The 18,670-nt window shown below is 39.6% G+C and overlaps 1 protein-coding gene across 1 annotated transcript in view; it reads right to left on the reverse strand.

The window, feature by feature from the left end:
• LOC132820742 (uncharacterized) overlaps positions 1 to 5,592 on the reverse strand; it is a 79,493-nt gene extending 73,901 nt beyond the window's left edge. The window contains exon 1 of the mRNA XM_060833013.1: positions 5,507 to 5,592. Coding sequence (XP_060688996.1) covers positions 5,507 to 5,555 — 49 coding nt within the window. The 5' untranslated portion in view covers positions 5,556 to 5,592. The remainder of the gene's footprint in view (positions 1 to 5,506) is intronic.
• Positions 5,593 to 18,670: the final 13,078 nt, after the last annotated feature.

Consider the following 18,670-nt stretch of genomic DNA (forward strand, 5'->3'; position numbering starts at 1 on the left):
CTTACAACATAATTCTTAAATGGAGAACTTTAGTGAGTTGGCTGTGCATTTGCGATTAGGAAAGGAACAACATATATTGACAATTTCCATAAAGTTTTCATTTGTCACTGATGTAACAGTATAGAATATAAAGTGTAAAAGCAAGGAATTAATGCTATACCCCTACAAATCATTAGTCAGACCATATTTGGAGGATTGTGTTCAGTTATCCCTACCTTATTTAAGGAAAGATATTAAAATCCTGGAGAGTGCAACAGAAATTTACAGGAATGATACCAGGAATGAGGGATTTTAAGTACACAAAAAGATTAGAGAAATTAGGCTTATATTCTTGGAGCAGGGAGGATTTGCAGGTGACCGTATTGATGTGTTCAAAATACTCTGTTTCTACTAGTTAGTATGTCAGTAACGAAGGATCACAATCTCAAGACTGTCAGCAAGAGAGCTAGGAGTGAGATAAGGAGAAACTTCTTTAATCAGAGACTTGTTAAGATTTGGAATGTGGTGTCTGGGGAGAGTAGTGGAGGCAATTCCATACTATGTTTTAAGAGAGAACTGGATATAGGTTTGAAAGTGATTAACCTGCAGGGCTATGGAGGTAGGGCTGGATAGTGGAACTGGCTGGGTAGCTCTTTCAGGAGCTGATACATACATTATGGATCAGATGGCCTCATTCTATACTGCAAAATTCTATGACTGTATGATTCTAAAAAGGGTGGTTTTCTTCATTTCTACTTGTTTTATAGTAATGCTCATTAAGATGAAATTTGTGCAAAATGCACCAGGTTATAATTATCTTTGATCTTTATGCCAGTATTGTAAGACTTTTCCTTCAACAGGTAAAGAGAAATATTTAACAATTTACCTGGTTAGAATGTAGGTAAGTCCTGTTTACAACTAAATGAGATACAAACATGTGATTTACTTCAGTGATGAAAAACACAGCTACTCCTAACTCTTTCTGTTATGGGCACCAACAAGACTCATCCTTGAAGAATTAGTTATAATGAAAAGTCTGCGTTTTCAGGTGGCAAGAATATATTGTGGAGCAAGAACTTTTTTTTTCAGAAGACTTAATGAGCTTAACATTTGCCAGGTGATCAGGTCTTCAATAATACCAAGCAGAGAAAGTGAGAACTGCAGATGCTGGAATATCGGAGTCAAGAGTGTGGTGCTGGAAACAACACAGCAGGAGAGACAGCACCCAAGGAGCAGGAGAATCCACGTTTTGGGCATGAGCCCTTCATCAGGAATGATGAAGGGCTTATGCCTGAAACATCGATTCACCTGCTTCTTGGGTGCTGCCTGACCTGCTGTGTTGTTTCCAGCACCACACTCTCAACTTCAATGATACCAAATCCTGTCTCTACAAAATAGGACTTCAAGCTTCGGTGTCTTATAATGGTGCCCTGGAGGTTCAGTAGGACAAAGATACAACTAACTAAGAAAGTGTAAAGTGTACATGCTTAGGCCGTCAAGCTGCCAGAATGTTTGATCAACTCTTTGCCAATATGCAACCTTTAGACTGGTTGGAATTGGCTTTCTTTGATATTTTGTAAACTCTTTGATCTTGATTTCCACTGTTCTTTGTCAATAACTGCTGTTAACTTTAGTTTGGCTAATTTTCTGTCAGGCTGATATCTCTGCCCGTGGGTTAGTTTGACCACAATTCAAAATTGTCTCTGTTAGGTTTTGAGGTTGCTGGGGTATTCTTTAGATTAGAGTTAAATTGAAGCACAGTTGGAACTGATGTAGCATGGATAACTTCCTCACCTGAGAAAGTTATTTGGTCAGCTTTGTCTTTGACCACATCACTACCAATGTTTCCGTGTATCTGACCACAACATGTAAAAATGCCTCAGTTTAGATTACAATTATAACTTTGCCAATGCATGAGAGCTTTTGGCTAATTAAATTCCAGGCTAAAGCTAACACATTATTCAAAACGTTTTTAAATTTAACCCTGACTGAAATCAAACATCTGTCCAATTTTATAAATACTGCCATTTTATGGGGATTTTCCTGTAGCAGGTTTTATAGATTTTTAAAAAATCAACAAAGCTGAATTCCAGCAAAAATAAAGTCATTAATCGTACAGTTATTAGTAAAAGCAAGATAATAAAAAGCCAATGTTCTTATATTCTTAAACATGAACGCTTCAGTCTGTTCAGGTGCAAACAGTTGCTGCTGGAACTAGTGAGAGAAAATATGGTGGGAAAGCAGATCCAGGTCCTCATCGCATCAGGTTCCATCTGCATATGTGTAATCTCAGAACATCATGGGCACTGCCACTCTCCAGCTGTTCACAGCTGCTTCAGGATCCCAACTAAAAAATGCTGCCAAGATCCCATTGCTCAAGTTTTTTTCACATACCAGTGAGCTAAATTGAATGGAAATCAACCAGCTATAAATGATATTTAAACTAACTCCCAGTGTCACCAGTTATGTGTTGCACAGGTAGAAATCATGAAATGCAATTAAAGAGATACAGTTTCAAGTTTAATAATGTGGCGATTTGAAGGGAAATAGCTGTAGGGGTGTCTAAAAGGTGCTTCAAGCCCTTTAAAGCCACAAAAAATATTTTAAACATCCACAATCTTTGCAGAGAGTGTATGGGACATATTGCAGAGGAGTTGTTTTAGTGGGACATGAACACAAGGGAATGAGCATCTGAGGTAGATGGGGCAAAATGTGCAGAAAAGTTCAATATTACTGAAGAGTAGTCAAACTGACAGCATGAAATATAGAGACCAGAATAACAACTTCTGTTCAAAACATGGTGTGGTTGCTGAACACACCCTACTGGAACTGAACCACATTTAGCTTCAAACTTCAAGACTATGCTACAGATGAATTAAATGTACCAAACAAGCTTTTTTTCTGCAGCTCACCAACTCTGGGCAACCATAGGTTAACCCAGTCAGCAGAAACAGAGGTGCAAGTGCATCGGGAATATGAAGCGGGATGGGCAGCCCATTAACCACCATTATTCTTATAGAAAAAAGGTCTGCATTTATGCAGCATTTTTCACAAGTACTGGATATCTCAAAGTGATTTATAGTCAGCAAAGTACTTGATAAGAATTTATTTATTCTTTCACAGGATTTGGACATTGCTGATAAGGCCAGCCTTTGTGGCTCAGTCCTCATTGCCTTCTACCCACCTGAATAGTTTGCTGTGCCACTTCTGCAGAAGTTGAGAGCTAACCAAATTGCTGTCGGTCTGGAGTCATGTCTAAGGATGGTAAGGATGTTCATGGGCCAGATGGACTTTCACAATAGCTGCAAATGTGTTGCTGGAAAAGCGCAGCAGGTCAGGCAGCATCCAAGGAACAGGAAATTCGATGTTTCGGGCATAAGCCCTTCATCACGCTTATGCCCGAAACATCGAATTTCCTGTTCCTTGGATGCTGCCTGACCTGCTGCGCTTTTCCAGCAACACATTTTCAGCTCTGATCTGCAGACCTCACTTTCTCCTCGAGGACTTTCACAATAATCAATGATAGTTTCACAGACTTTGTTATCAGGAATAGCTTTCAGTTCCAAATGTTTTATGAACTGAATTTAAATGAGACTTGAATCTGTTTCCCTAAAGCATTAACCTGGACCTCCTGATTACCCATCTATTGACATTACTACTCCTCAACCATTTCTTCCTATTGTACTATTTGAAGTGAAATTACTGCCTGGAATGTAATATCTGTTCAGTTGCTCTTGCAAAATTAACATTTTATTGACTTTTTTGGGGTATCTTTCCCTTCAGTGCCTTGACTTTCATGTTAGCTTTGCAACGACTTGTTTTAAAACATCAAATTCTTCAAATTATTTAGACTTGAAATTTGTCTTTCATTGGACAGGAATTTTTGTTTCTGAATCATGTGTGTGTAATAGGTCATTTCATTCTATCACATATAGTGATATTAAATTCTTTATATTTGCAACTGTAAGAATATAATGGATACTGGTGTTAACTTCAAGAAATCAAACTACTTTGACAATCTCAGATTGTGTAAAAAAAATGAGATTACAGCTTTCATTTGAATATCAGAAAAGCAAACCATGATTAAATCACGCTCATGTATGCAACCATTTTGTGTCCAACACATAAAACTTATGCAATACAATGATTAAGGCATATTTTCCTGTTCAAAGAGCCACATAAGGACATGCACCATGTAACTGCCTATGGCAAAATATAAGTTGTTCTGATTTATAAATGGGTTTTACTTTCATAATCTGTAACTTAATGACTCTTTCTGCATTTCTCTCACAGATCCAATTTTTACTGGTAATGTACTAACTGGTCTCAAATGAGAATTTACAGTGTCATGTCATGAGGTGGAAGACCCAAGTCATGCTGCAGGTTGAACTACATATTGTTGCACAGAGGTCTACCTTGTGGGGGGAAGAAACACAAAGAACTGCAGAAATGTAAATCAAAACAGAAATTGCTGGAGACACTTAGCAAGTCTAGCAGCATCTGAGAAGAGAAAGCAAAGTTAACATTTCAGGTCTAGTGACCCTGTTTTAGAACTGAACAAATTTATTGTTGAAGTGTGTGTTTGTAGATGGTCATTTCGCTCTACCACATATTGCGTCGAAATTCCATTCTGATTGCAACTGTAAGAAATATAATGGATACTGGTTCAGTTCCAAAGAGGGGTTATTGGACCCAAAAGAAAAAAAAACCTGCTTTGTCTCCAGAAATGCTGCCAGCCCTCCTCAGTTTCACTTGCAATTCCTGTTTCGTTTCCCTTTTTAATATAAATTAAAAGAGTAGAGTTGGCACTTACTAACAGTCAACAACAATTTAAATACGGGAGCAGCATTATCCAATAAATTATGTATTCCCTGGCCTGTATCCCTGCATTTGGTGGTTATGTCTTCATCTACTTTCTTCCCATTTTTTGGAATTCCTTCCATCAATTTCTTTCTGCTTCTAACTATCAAACAGTCATTATTATCCATCTCTTGGCCAGGCTTTTAGGCATCTCCCTATGATGCACTGACAAACATTTTCCTGTGTTTAGGTTGTGAAATAAAAGCCAGTTGTTGTTGCATTGGGTGAGAGAAGCCATTTGGTCTGCCTCGTCTATCTTTCCAAATGACCACTCCATTTACAAATGTGCCAGCTGGTCGAATTGATTGTTTAAACACTATTACAAAGTGGTTTACACTGTGCTGAATGTACTTTACATCTAATTTGAAGCTGAAGTGATGCAACAATATCTGTTTGAAAATGCCCCCCACCACCTCTGTATTGCATTTGGAAGTTAGATTGGAAAATATCATCAATACCTCCAAATCTACCTAAAAATATTTACTATCGGTGCAAATAATAGTGTAATTGTGTCTTTCCAATTTCTGCTCTGTGTAGCCTTGACAAGAGTTTCTGCAGTATCTCCATATTATTGTTTCGGCTTTGCACTTTTCTCTATTTTACAGTGATTTTGATTTGTTCTTCCAATATAAGAAATATCACTTAATCAAATGTATAAATCACTTACCATTCATGTTTAATGCCAAAAGAGCAGTTGCATGATGAATAAAACCCATCTTGGCAATAGTTATATTTCACAGCATTGCTTGTTCTTTCTTTATAGTTGATTTAAGGGCTAGAGGCAGAAGCGTTACTGTAGTGAAAGGGAAGTCAGAATGGTAAAATAAATGTTACATCTGGTGACATCATACATCTGTCGTTAACCACCAAACCACTCACCCACATGTTCTAATTTACACATTTTAAATGGTATTTACCTCAAATACAAGCTTTCACATTATTCACCATTTTATACCTTCATTCTATCTATGTCCATTATCTCAGCTTCAATTGCTCATATTTACAATGTCCACCAAACTTTCAGGAAAAAAATCTTGTAAAAAGGATTGGTTCATGGCATAACTTATTGATCTGTACTCTGTCTTATATACAACCAAATCAACTTCCCTGTGCAAGAACGAAAAACTGAATGGATTGATTTTAACTTTATCTATTCTGCCCATGGTATTGCTGGTCATTGCAAATAAAACTTTAAATTCAGGTACCTTCAACTGTTGAAATATTTCTATTATCCACTGATCATAAATAAAACCAAAATAGTGATCTGTGCTTATATTATGTTTTAAAAAAAACTAGCCAGCATTTTTTAAAAATTAAGGCACATGTATTTCTGAATATAGTTTGAGGACTGATGTGTACAGGATTATGAAAATTAGTCAGTTAAGTGCTGAGTAAATACCAGGGCCTAGCTTTTTAAAAATGTTACTGAAAGGATACCGTGAGATATTTATTTTTCAAATCATTAGCTGGTAGTCACATGTTTTAAGCTCAGTGAACAGCCAAGGCTGATAGACTGTGGAAACTGCTTGGACTTACGAGAAGTCACACATTCGTGTTTATTGTGGACAGGATTTTGGCTCTTTGATATTGTTTAGAGTTCAGGTGTGCTTAGCTTGCAAAGGGAGAAACCATTCAGAGGGTTCTTGGTGAGAGCTGATAAACTGCAACAGATATTGTATCTGAAAGGTTTCTGGAAGACTTCCTCTTGACATTTCCTGAATGTTCTGCTTCTGAGAAGATCCCAGTGACAAATGTGTGTGTCAAGTGACATCCTGCAATATATGCAGGGATGCCAGACTGAAAGCCATCTGGAACATTTCATTCTTTTCTTTATTTTCTGAGAAGTAACAGTATTTGGCAGAAGATTTTTATTTCAAACTGAATCTCTGCAGACAGTGTTTCTTGAGAATTCTATGAGTGCACAATGAAAATGTTTGACAGAATGTGATATTTTCAGTAATGCTAAAGTTTATTGACTTCTCCTTTAACAAATGTATATGTGTGTGTGTGCACGTGCACGCACTATTTAGAAAGGTAAATATTTATACTTCCATATATCACTAATCACTTTTACATCTTTATCAAATATAAGTTCTGCTTGTATAACAAATTGATAATTGTATTTTTGTTGAAGGAACCTGATTGATGAATCATTCTGTTTTGAATCTAATATAGATGTAGCTGAGTAAAACATTTAGAGTTATGTTGTCACCAGTGGAGTAGTGGAACTCAAGGGAGACAGTTCACTCTTCTGGCCTCGGTTGTAACACTTTAGACAGAAGATATAAATATATACACATGAATTTATTAGAGATTTTGAGTTAAGCTATGATGACTGTTTTGAAATATAATATATTTGTATTTGGGTGAGTAAAAATTCCAAAGCTTTATAGCATTAGGAGCAAATATATAGAACTTGCAAGGAAGAAATATTGCGCAGGCTGCGGGTCCAGATTGCTCTACCCTCTGTTGCATCATAATATGATTTGAAAGCTTTTAAGAAGAAAGGTTGAGGTAAGAGATTACAAAAAAGACAAGCTTCAGCTGGTCCTTGTTTTAGTTGTCTTCTTTAAAATTAAAAACAAATCCAAGTTGTATTGATTTATCTTTGATTTTATTATTTCATAGAAATATTAAGAGAATGATCAGGGAGAAGGTAGGGCCGATCAGGAATAGTGGAGGGAACTTGTGCGTGGAGTCTGAGCAGAGAGGAGAAGCCCTAAATGAGTTTTTTGCTTTGGTTTTCACCAAGGAAAGAGAACTTGATGTAAATGAAAACTTAGAGGAGCTGGGATACAGTCTTGACCAGATCAAGATTGATGAAATTGATGTGCTAGAAATTTTGAAAAACATGAAGATTGTTAAGTCCGCAAGGTCAGACCAGATTTATCCTAGGCTGCTCCGGGAAGCAAGAAAGGATGTTGCTAAGCCGCTCGCAAGAATATTTGCCTCCTACCTCTCCATAGGAGTCGTACCGGAGGATTGGAAGGAGGGGAATGTTGTTCCTCTTTTCAACAAGGGTAATAGGGAAATTGTTGGCATTTACAGACCATTCAGTCTTACACCTGTGGTCAGCAAAGCTTTGGAAAGAATTTTGAGGGATAGCATTTATGACTATTTGGCAAAGCATAGTGTGATTAAAGGCAATCAGCATAGTTTTGTGAGGAGCAAGTCATGCTTCACAAATCTCATTGAGTTCTTTGAGGAGGTGTCAAGACAGGTCGACGACAGCCGCACGGTGGATGTAGTGTATATGAACTTCAGCAAGGCATTTGATAGGGTTCCCCATGATAGGCTCATTCATAAAGTCAGGAAGTATGGGATACAGGGAGATTTGGCTATCTGGATTCAGAATTGGCTGGCTGACAGAAGGCAGAGAGTGGCTGCAGATGGAAAGTATTCTGCCTGGAGGTCAGTGTTGAGTGGGGTCCTGCAGGGCTCTGTTCTTGGGCCTCGCCTCTTGGTAGTTTTGATAAATGACTTGGATGAGGAGGTTGAGGGGTGGGTTAGTAAATTTTCAGATGACACTATGGTTGGATGTGTTGTCGATAGTATAGAGGGCTACTGCAGGCTACAGTGCGACATAGACAGGATGCAGAGCTGGGCTGAGAAACGGCAGATGGAGTTCAACCTGGATAAATGTGAAGTGACGCATTTTAGAAGGTCAAACCCGAATGCTGAATATAGAATTAAAGACAGGAATCTTGGCAGTGTGGAGGAACAGAGGCAAGTACATAGATCCCTTAAAGTTGCAACTGAAGTGGATAGGGTTGTTAAGAAAGCATATGGTGTTTTGGCTTTCATTAACAGGGGGATTTAAGAGCCATGAGGTTTTGCTGCAGCTCTACAAGTCCCTGAAAAGATCACAATTGGAATATTGTGTCCAGTTCTGGTCACCATACTATAGGAAAGATGCAGAGGCTTTGGAGAGGGTGCAAAGAAGGTTTACCAGGATACTGCCTGGACTTGAGGGCTTGCCATATGAAGTAAGGTTGAATAAGCTCGGACTTTTCTTTCTGGAGAAAAGGAGGAGGAGAAGAGATCTGATCAAGGCATACAGAATAATGAGAGGAATAGATAGAATTAATAGCCAGAGACTTTTCCGCAGGGCAGAATTGACTGGTATGAGAAGTCATAGTTTGAAGATATTAGGAGGAAGGTATAAAGGAGACGTCAGAGGTAGGTTCTTTACACAGAGACTTGTGAATGCATGGAATGCGTTGCCAGACATTTAAGTGACTGCTGGACATGCACATGGATAGCAGTGAGTTGAGGGGTACATAGGTTAAGTTACTATGTTTGACATTAGGATTAAATCTCGGTACAACATCGTGGGCCAAAGGGCCTGTTCTGTGCTGTACTTTTCTATGTTCTATGTTCTTTTAAGAACAGGCTGAATGTCTTGCAAAATCTTGAGGTAGCATCTTATTTAGTTTAAAATGCTGTCGGATGAGCACAAATATAAGTTCTAACCACAAAACAATTCACTTTCTACCACTCTATTTAAGGTATTAATCTTGCAGGAAACTAGTTGCTAAGTAACTGCTAGGATACGTGATATATTGAAAAACATTTTATTGATAGAAAAAGTATCTGCATTGTTTATCAACTGGGAACTCCCTCAAATAATGCATATAAATGTGCTTGATTTAGCACCAAAGTTTATACTTTTCCATTTATTTGTAAATAATTACATCTTAAAGTTATCAGAAGAGAGGCCCTCCAACATCTTTGACCTCTTCGAAATGTGGTCAGTTTTTAATCTGATTTTGGGCGGCACGGTGGCACAGTGGTTAGCACTGCTGCCTCACAGCGCCAGAGACCCGGGTTCAATTCCCGACTCAGGCGACTGACTGTGTGGAGTTTGCACGTTCTCCCTGTGTCTGCGTGGGTTTCCTCCGGGTGCTCCGGTTTCCTCCCACAGTCCAAAGATGTGCGGGTCAGGTGAATTGGCCATGCTAAATTGCTCGTAGTGTTAGGTAAGGGGTAAATGTAGGGGTATGGGTGGGTTTCGCTTCGGCGGGTCGGTGTGGACTTGTTGGGCCGAAGGGCCTGTTTCCACACTGTAAGTCTAATCTAAGTCTAATCTAATCTAGAGAAAGTGTCAGATTACTTCTGTCAAGTTCGCTGTTATCAACTTGCAACATGCAAACATAGGAACTTATTTTCATCTTGATACTGCATGTTTTGTCCTTAAAAATATGGAATGATCCAATTTAAATTGTCAGTAAGTTTAAAGCATTAAATTACCATTTATTTTCCTTAAATTCAGATCTTGGGTTGGTTTGAGGTAATGGAAGTTACGACTGGAATCAGGCCTGATCAATAAATGTATGATGTTGATACAAACCCCTACACCATTTCTGTTTTTGCTCCTACTAGTTCTTGATCTCAGCCGCAAACAGGGCTAGATCAATTGGGTGGCTGCAATTTTTAGATTGAGATATTTGAAGGAATTCCCATTTAATAAAATTCTAAAGGGTTTTATGGTCTTTTTTCCTGTATTTAACACTGTGTTTTTGCTGCTTTGATAAATTCAAAGGGTTTGTCATTATGTGGAATATTCTGTATTTATAGGACATCATCTCACTTTTTTTTAATATTATGGTCCTTATCGCTTATAAAAAAAAGAGTGGAAGCAAGAGGTAGGAGCAGAGGAAATACACAACAAGGGGAGCAAATGGAAGGAGACCTGCTTGTACGAATCCAAACATTCCCAACACAATAAAGCTTAGCAGCGCATCCCTTCGGTCATGTGACAGTGCATAAGGAGGCTATTTGGCCAAGGAAGCTGTCGCGAAGTTATGCCACCTCCTGCAACAAAATCACAATCAATAGCAGGCATGTCAACTTTCACAGATTGATTACCAGGGACGTGATTTTGATGTAAAATGGAGCTTCACTTGCAACTTCATGAGAGTGCTCAGACATTCAAGTTTAGTTCTGGTAGATAAAGCTGTTTTCTGACGTTGTTATGGTTAAATTGATTGGGTACATATCTTATTTATCTCCGAATAATGCAGAAGTCTTCTAAATTCAGTTTGTTGACATGACTTAAGACATCTTAGAACTATACAGAACTTGCAAAATATATGTAGTCATAGCAAAATATATGTAGTCATAGCATATAAGCAGCATACCTACTCTCTCTTTCTCTCTCTCTTTCTGTCACACACACACACACACACACACACACACACACACACACACACACACACACACACACACACAACATAGGAGAGCACAGTTGCGGGCCCTTCAGCCCTAGATGTTGTGCCAGCTTTTTATACAACTCTAAGATCAGACTAACCAATGTACGTTTCATTGTACTATCTTCCATGTGCCTCTCCAAACATCGCTTAAAAGTTTCTATTGTATCTGACTGTACTACTACTGCCAGTATTTCACGCATCCACCACTCTCTGTATAAAGAACCTACCTCTGACATCTTCCCTAAACCTCCCTCCAATTACCTTAAAATTATGCCCCTTATGATACCACTTCCACCCTGGGAAAAAGTCTCTGGCTATCTACTCTATCTTGTACATTCTATCAAGTCACCTGTCAGCCTTCTTCACTCCAATGAGAAAAGCCCTAGCTCCCTCAACCTTTCTTCATAAGGCATGATCTCCAGTCCAGCATCCTGGTGAATCTCCTCTGCACCCTCTCTAAAGCTTCTATGTCTTTCTGAACACAATATTCCAAGTGTGGCCTAACCAGGGCTCAGTAGAGCTGCAGCATAACCTCACTTAAACAACTTAAACTACTGTTAAACTCAATTCCCCCTCCTATTGAAAGCCAACAGATTATATGCCTTTTGAACAACCCAATCAACTTGGCTGGAAACTTTGAGGGATCTATGGACATGGATACCAAGATTTCTCTGTTCCTCCACACTGCCAAGAATCCCACATTTAACCCTATAACCTGCATTCAAATTCGACCTTCCAAAGTGAATGGCTTCGCACTTTTCCAGGTTGAACTCCATCTGCCACTTATCAGCCCAATTCTGCATCCTGTCAATGTCCCATTGCAACCTACAACAGCCCTCCACAGTATTCACAACTCCACCAATCTTCGTGTCATCAACAAACTGACTGACTCACCTTTCCACTTCTGCATCCAACTCATTTATAAAAATCACAAAGAGCAGAGGTCCCAGAACCAATACCTGCAGAACACCACTGGTCACTGAGCTCTAGAATTGGAACTTCCAAAATTCATCACCTTGTATTTGCCTAGATTGGACTCCATCTGCCATTTTTCTGCCTAGCTCTCCAATATATCTATATTCTGCTGCATTCTCTGATAGTTCCTTTCAATATCTGCTACTCCACTGATCTTAATGTCATCTGCAAATTTGCTAATCAGACCACTTATACCTTCCACCAGATCATTTATCTATATCACTGACAACAGTGGTCTCAGCATAGATCCCTGCGGAACACCACTAGTCACAGTTCTCCATTTTGAGGAACTCCCTTTCACTACTACTCTCTGTCTCCTGTTGGTTGCCCAGCCAGTTCTGTAACCATCTAACTAGTACACCATACGACTTCACTTTCTCCATCAGCCTACCATGGAGAACCTTATCACATGCCTTACTGAAATCCATGTATATGACATCTACACCCCTTCCCTCATCAATCAACTTTGTCACTTTCTGAAATAATTCTATTAAATTGGTAAGACATGTCCTTCCCTGCATAAAACCGTGCTGCCTATCACTGATAAGCCCATTTTCTTCCAAAGATAAATAGGTGCTATTCCTCAGTATCTTCTCTAGCAGCTTCCCTATCACTGGCGGCAGGTTCACCGATGTGTAATTACCTGGATTATCCTTGCTACCCTTCTTAAACAAAGAGACCACATAAGCAATTCTCATGTCCTCTGGGATTTCCCCCACGTTCAAGGTGCTGCAAAGATATCTATTAAGGCACCAGCTATTTCCTCTTTAGCTTCCCTTAGTAACCTGGAATAGATCCCATTCAGATCTGGGGACCTGTCCAAGTTAACGCTTTTTGGAATTCACAACACTTCCTCCTTCCTTATGCCAATTTGACCCAGAATAATCAAACATCTATCCCTAACTTAAACATCCGTTCTGTCTCTCCTCAATGAATACCGATGCAAAGTACTCATTAAGAGTCTCACCCATTTTTTCTGACTCCACGCATAACTTTCCTCCTTTGTCCTTGAGTGGGCCAATCCTTTCTCTAGTTACCCTCTTGCTCCTAATATATGAATAAAAGGCTTTGAGAGTTTCCTTAACCCTGTTTGCTAAAGATATTTCATGACCTCTTTTAGCCCTCTTAATTCCTCAGTTCAGATAGATCCTACTTTCTCGATATTCTTCCAAAGCTTGTTTATTTTTAGTTACCTAGACCTTATGTATGCTTTCATTTTCCTCTTGGCTAGTCTCACAATTTCACCTATCATCCATGGTTCCCTAATATTGCCATTTCTATCCCTCATTTTCACAGGGACACGTCTGTCCTGCATTCTCATCAATCTCTCTTCAAAAGTCTTCCACATATCAAATGTGGATTTATCCTCAAACAGCTGCTCCCAATTCATATTCCCCAGCTCTTGCTGAATTTTGCTACAGTTGACCTTTCCCCAGTTTAGCACTCTTCCTTTCGATCACTCTCGTCTTTGTCCATGAGTGCTCTAAAACTTACAGAATTGTGATCACTATTCCCAATGTAATCCCCTACTGAAACTTCAACCTCCTGGCCGAGTAATAGGAGTTGGGGAATGTGTCTGGGTGGGATAGTCTTCAGAGGGTCAGTGTGGAATTGTTGGATCAAATGGCCTGTATCCACACTGGCGGGATTCTATTCTATTCTACTCTGACTAGCACGTGGCACTGGTAGCAATCCTGAGACTACCACCTCTGAGGTCCAGCTATTTAACTTGGCTCCTAACTCCCTGCATTCTGCTTGTCGGACCTCATCCCATTTATTGCCTATGTCATTGTGCCTATATGCACCATAACAGCTGGATATTCACCCTCCCCGTTCAGTCACTGCCAAAATATATCAGTTGACTCACCTTCCCAGAGTGCACTTCGCCCACTCTCACTCAGCTCTTCGCTCTCACTGCTCCTGCTGCTGCTGAAAGTGGAGGCTGCTGATTCCACGAGGTAAGTAGTTAATTGGGACATTTACCTTCCTGGCACTTTCCTGATCTTCGCTCTCACCATTCCAGCTGCTGCTGCAAAACAGAGGTAAGTTTCCCATTTAAGTACTTACCTCATGAAATCAGTGGCCTCCATTTTGTAATATACATCCCATACGCTATCTACTTGACCATTCACTCAGCCAGTCAATACCTTCTTGAAGCTTTTTTGCATCCTCCCCGTGACTGACATTTCCATTGAGTTTTATGTCATCCACAAATTTGGAAATATTACATTTGGGTCACCATCCAGATTACTGATATACATTACAATGGAGCACTCTGCCTCTATAATGCTTATGCTGTAGATCTCAGTAAACATTTTAGTGAAACATTTTTGAATGTTATAATGGAGTTCTTTTAAACAAATCTAACCTGTTAGAGAAGAATAATCTATTCATGCGGTTTATAAACTAGCTGTCAAATTATTTTGCTTTATGTTTAAATCAAAGAGGAACTGATTATTTTTATTCAAGACCTTTTGAGTTTTAATTGTTTAAAATCTTATTTATAAGACAATGAGATTGACATGTCTGTTGCAGCTAGCATAGCATTGCCTGTTGTAGTCAAGGTCACTGTAGCCCAACATGTTTTTGCCTCTGGCTGTTGGCATCCTCCCACTTGGGATATCTGTAACAGTTTTACAATTATAATAGCATTGGAAGAGCTGGATAGAAAGAAGCTGTTTCAAGTGATGCTAGAATCAAGAATGAGGGCACAAGATTAAATATCATGTTTGTTAAAGCAACATTCAACTGTCTGAATTAAGAAATAGCAGGACAGGGATTTAGGTTTACATAGAATGATGACACATTTGGGTTCAGTGCAATGTTGAATCCACTCATATCTCCCTGGAATTCCCATACCCACTGAGGTCACCATGAAAGTCCAGTCTTCTCAACCTCACCTGAGGAGTGGTGACCCTCTGGTTAAACTCACCACCAGCCATATCTGTCAAATGAGAGATTAGCCTTATGGTTCTCTGAGACTATGGCAACTTTACTCACCTAGTTTATATGGACTTTAATGTTCCACATGGAAGACTGATAAAGAAGGTAAAAGCACATGGGATGTAGGGTAAGCTGGCATGGTGGATCCTAAATGGTTGTATTGGTAGGAGACAAAAGGTGGTGGAAGAAGGCTGTTTGAGTGACTGGAGGCCAGTGTCCAGTAGTGAACCATAGGAATCGGCTAGGGGGGACCATTATTGTTTGTGATATGCAAAATAAATTATTTAAAAGAGAATATGAGAGAATGATAGGTAGTTTGCAGGTGACAAGAAGATTAATCAGGTGGTTAGTAGTGAAGAACGAATGTCCTCAGTTACAAGAAGATACAGATGGCTTTGTCAGATAGGCAGATCAGTGGTAGATGGAATTAATCCTCAAAAGTGAAAGGTTATGTGCTTTGGAAAAGCAGCAAGACATGGGAATATTTAATGAATGGCAGTATCCTAGGGAGGTCAAAGGCAGAAATGCATCTTGGGGGTGCTTGTCCATAGATCCCTAAAGGTAGCAGGACAGATTAATATTTGAGTTAAGAAGGCATCCAGGACACCTGCTTTTATCAGTCAGGCCTTAAATTATAAGAGCAGAGAGGTTATGTTAAATTTGTACAAAACTTAGGGGTTAGGCCACAATAGTGTATGTGTTGTGGTCACCGTTATCAGAGGATGTGATTGCACTGTAAGCAGCATGCACAGGAGATTCATCAGAATGTTTCCTGGGTTGGAGCATTTTAACTATGAGGCTGAATTGGCTCATGTTGCTTCTTTAGAACAGAGAAGATTGATGGGTGGGGGGAATCCAAGTAGAGCTGTATAAGATGATTTAAGGGCATGAACAGAGTGGATAAGAAGCAATGGTTTCTCTGAATTAAAGGTTCAATAAGAAGGGGCATCAACTTAAGATGAAAGGCAGGAGATTTACAGTGGATTTGAGGAAAAATGTTTTCCCCCAGAGGGTGGTGGGAATCCAGAATACACAGTCTGGGAGGATAATAGAGTTAGAAAAAGTGAGGACTGCAGGTGTGGAGATCAGAGTCGAAAGGTGTAGCACCGGAAAAGCACAACGGGTCAGGCAGTATTACTGGAGCAGAACAATCAATGTTTTGGGCATAAGCCCTTCATTGAGAATGTATGGAAAGGGGAGAAGAGGACTGAGAGATAAATAGGAGGGTGGAGGTGCGGCTGGGGGCAAGGTAGCTGGAAAGGTGATAGATAAATAGATGGGGTGGTGGTTGATGGCGATAGGTCAGAGGGGAGGGTGGAGCAGATAGGTGAGAAGGAAGATGGATATGTGGGACAGCTCAAGTAATCGAGTTGGGAAACCTCACACCTTTTAACAAGCACTTAGATGACCACGTGAAATTTTCTAACATCTTAACGTTATGGGCCAAGCACTGGAAAGTTAGATAAATGTAGATAAGCCAGCATAGACATAATTGGCTGAATGGCTTCTTCTGTGCTTTATGACTCAATAATTCCCTCCCTCAAAGAAATTAGTAAACCAGATAGATCTTTATAACGATTGATAGTAGATTGTCATTAAATTAGCTATTTATTCCATTTTATTCATTATATTCAAATTTCATCATCTGCAATGCTGGGATTCAAACCCAGGTCCCCAAAGTATTAACCTGGAGTTCTAGATTACTAGCCTAAATTTCCACAACACTAACCTGTCCCCAAACAGTCTGTCTTCATAACGCAATCTATCACCGCAATGTTCAACTATCTGATCGTAATGAACAATTCAGTGAATGATCTTTCTTAACTGTGGTATCTGTGTTAGATTACTAATTTTTTTTTGAATTTAGTATTTAACAAACTCATATTTTTGTTAGTTCAAGAAAGCCTGGTCACATTAGTGCCTATAAAAACGCGAGTTTGTCTGGGTCTGGCAGGAGGAAAGCCATAAGAGAAAGGATCCTTTTTAAAATTAAACTTGTTGTGACCATTTGAGGGGATGATCAGTAAAGAAGGGAGCCAGTTCATCTTTCGTTATCAGCATGTCAAAAGCAGCTCTCACAACTGATGATTCTGGAATTGTTTGCAAGCTACCCTAGTCTTCTTCAAAATGTTATTATATATAATCACATAAATCAGCAAAGGTGGCTAAATCAAGTTAGTAAAAACAATGACTGCAGATGCTGGAAACTAGATTCTGGATTAGTGGTGCTGGAAAAGCACAGCAGTTCAGGCAGCATCCGAGGAGCAGTAAAATCGATGTTTCGGGCAAAAGCCCTTCATCAGGAATACAGGCAGAGTGCCTGCAGGGTGGAGAAATAAATGAGAGAAGGGTGGGAGTAGGGAGAAAGTAGCAAAGAGTACAATAGGTGGATGGGGGTGGGATGAAAGTGATAGGTCAGAGAGGAGGGTGGAGTGGATTGGTGGAAAAGAAGATAGGCAGTTAGGACAAGTCATGGGGACAGTGCTAAGCTGGAAGTTTGGAACTGGGGTGAGGTGGGGGAAGGGGAACTGAGGAAACTGTTGAAATCCACATTATTGCCCTGGAGTTGAAGTATTCCAAGGAGGAAGATGAGGTGTTCTTCCTCCAGGCGTCGGGTGGTGAGGGAACGGCGGTGGAGGAGGCCCAGGACCTAAATCAAGTTCTCAAGGCTCCTTACTGACTTGATGGTATGCTCCAGTACTTGCCACACCTGGATAAGCTGTTCCAGTACATCTATAACAACATTATCAAGCCAAAAATATTGATGATTGCCCAAATACATTTGGTTCACAAAAAGCCGGACACTTCCAATCCAGGCAGTTACTATTATTTCTTTATTTTTCTAATTTATATATAAGATTTTGAACCTAGGTATCTTTGTACCTAAGATGGTGCTGGAAATGGCAATTTTGTACACTTTTCCCTAAACTAATGCATCCCTGCACTTGAGTACATGTGACAATAAAACCTAACTCTAATTCTAACCATTCCACTCTCAGTCATCAGTAAAGTAATGGAAAGTGACATAAACAGTGCTATCAAGCAGCACTTGCCTAACAATAACCTGCTCACTGACCCTCAGTTTGAGTCGCATCAGGGACATTCAGCTCCTGACCTGAGAACAGCCTTGTTCCAAACATGGACAAAGAACTGAATTTCAGAAAAGAGGCAAAAGTGACTGCCCTTAACATCAAAGCTGCATTTGGCAGTGTGTGGAAACAAGGAACACTGACAAAATTAGAGTCAATGGGGATCACAGGAAAAGATCTGCTTGTTGGAGTCATACCAAATGCTGAGAAACATGGGTTTAGTTTTTGAAGGTCAGTCATCTCAGCTGCCAACTTTCCTGTAGACTCCCAGGCCCAACCATATTCAACTGCTTTATTGGATATAGAGATGCTTGCTGGTGATTACACAAAGTTTATTACACATTTGTGACTCCTCGAATATTGAACAAGGCAAATGCAATTTTGGCCATTGACCATCAACCAAACTAGACTAGTCAAATAAATACTACAAGAGCAGGCCAGAGGCTAGGAATCTTACAATGAGTAACTCATCTTCTGCATCTCTAATATCTCCCCACCATCAACACAGCACAAGTCAGAATTGTAATGGAATACTCATCATTTGCCTTGTTCAGCGATGCTTCAAAACCACTCAAAAAACTTAGTGTAATCCAAGACAAAGCAGCTCATGTG

Source organism: Hemiscyllium ocellatum, chromosome 12, assembly GCF_020745735.1.
Source record: "Hemiscyllium ocellatum isolate sHemOce1 chromosome 12, sHemOce1.pat.X.cur, whole genome shotgun sequence".
NCBI lineage: Eukaryota > Metazoa > Chordata > Chondrichthyes > Orectolobiformes > Hemiscylliidae > Hemiscyllium > Hemiscyllium ocellatum.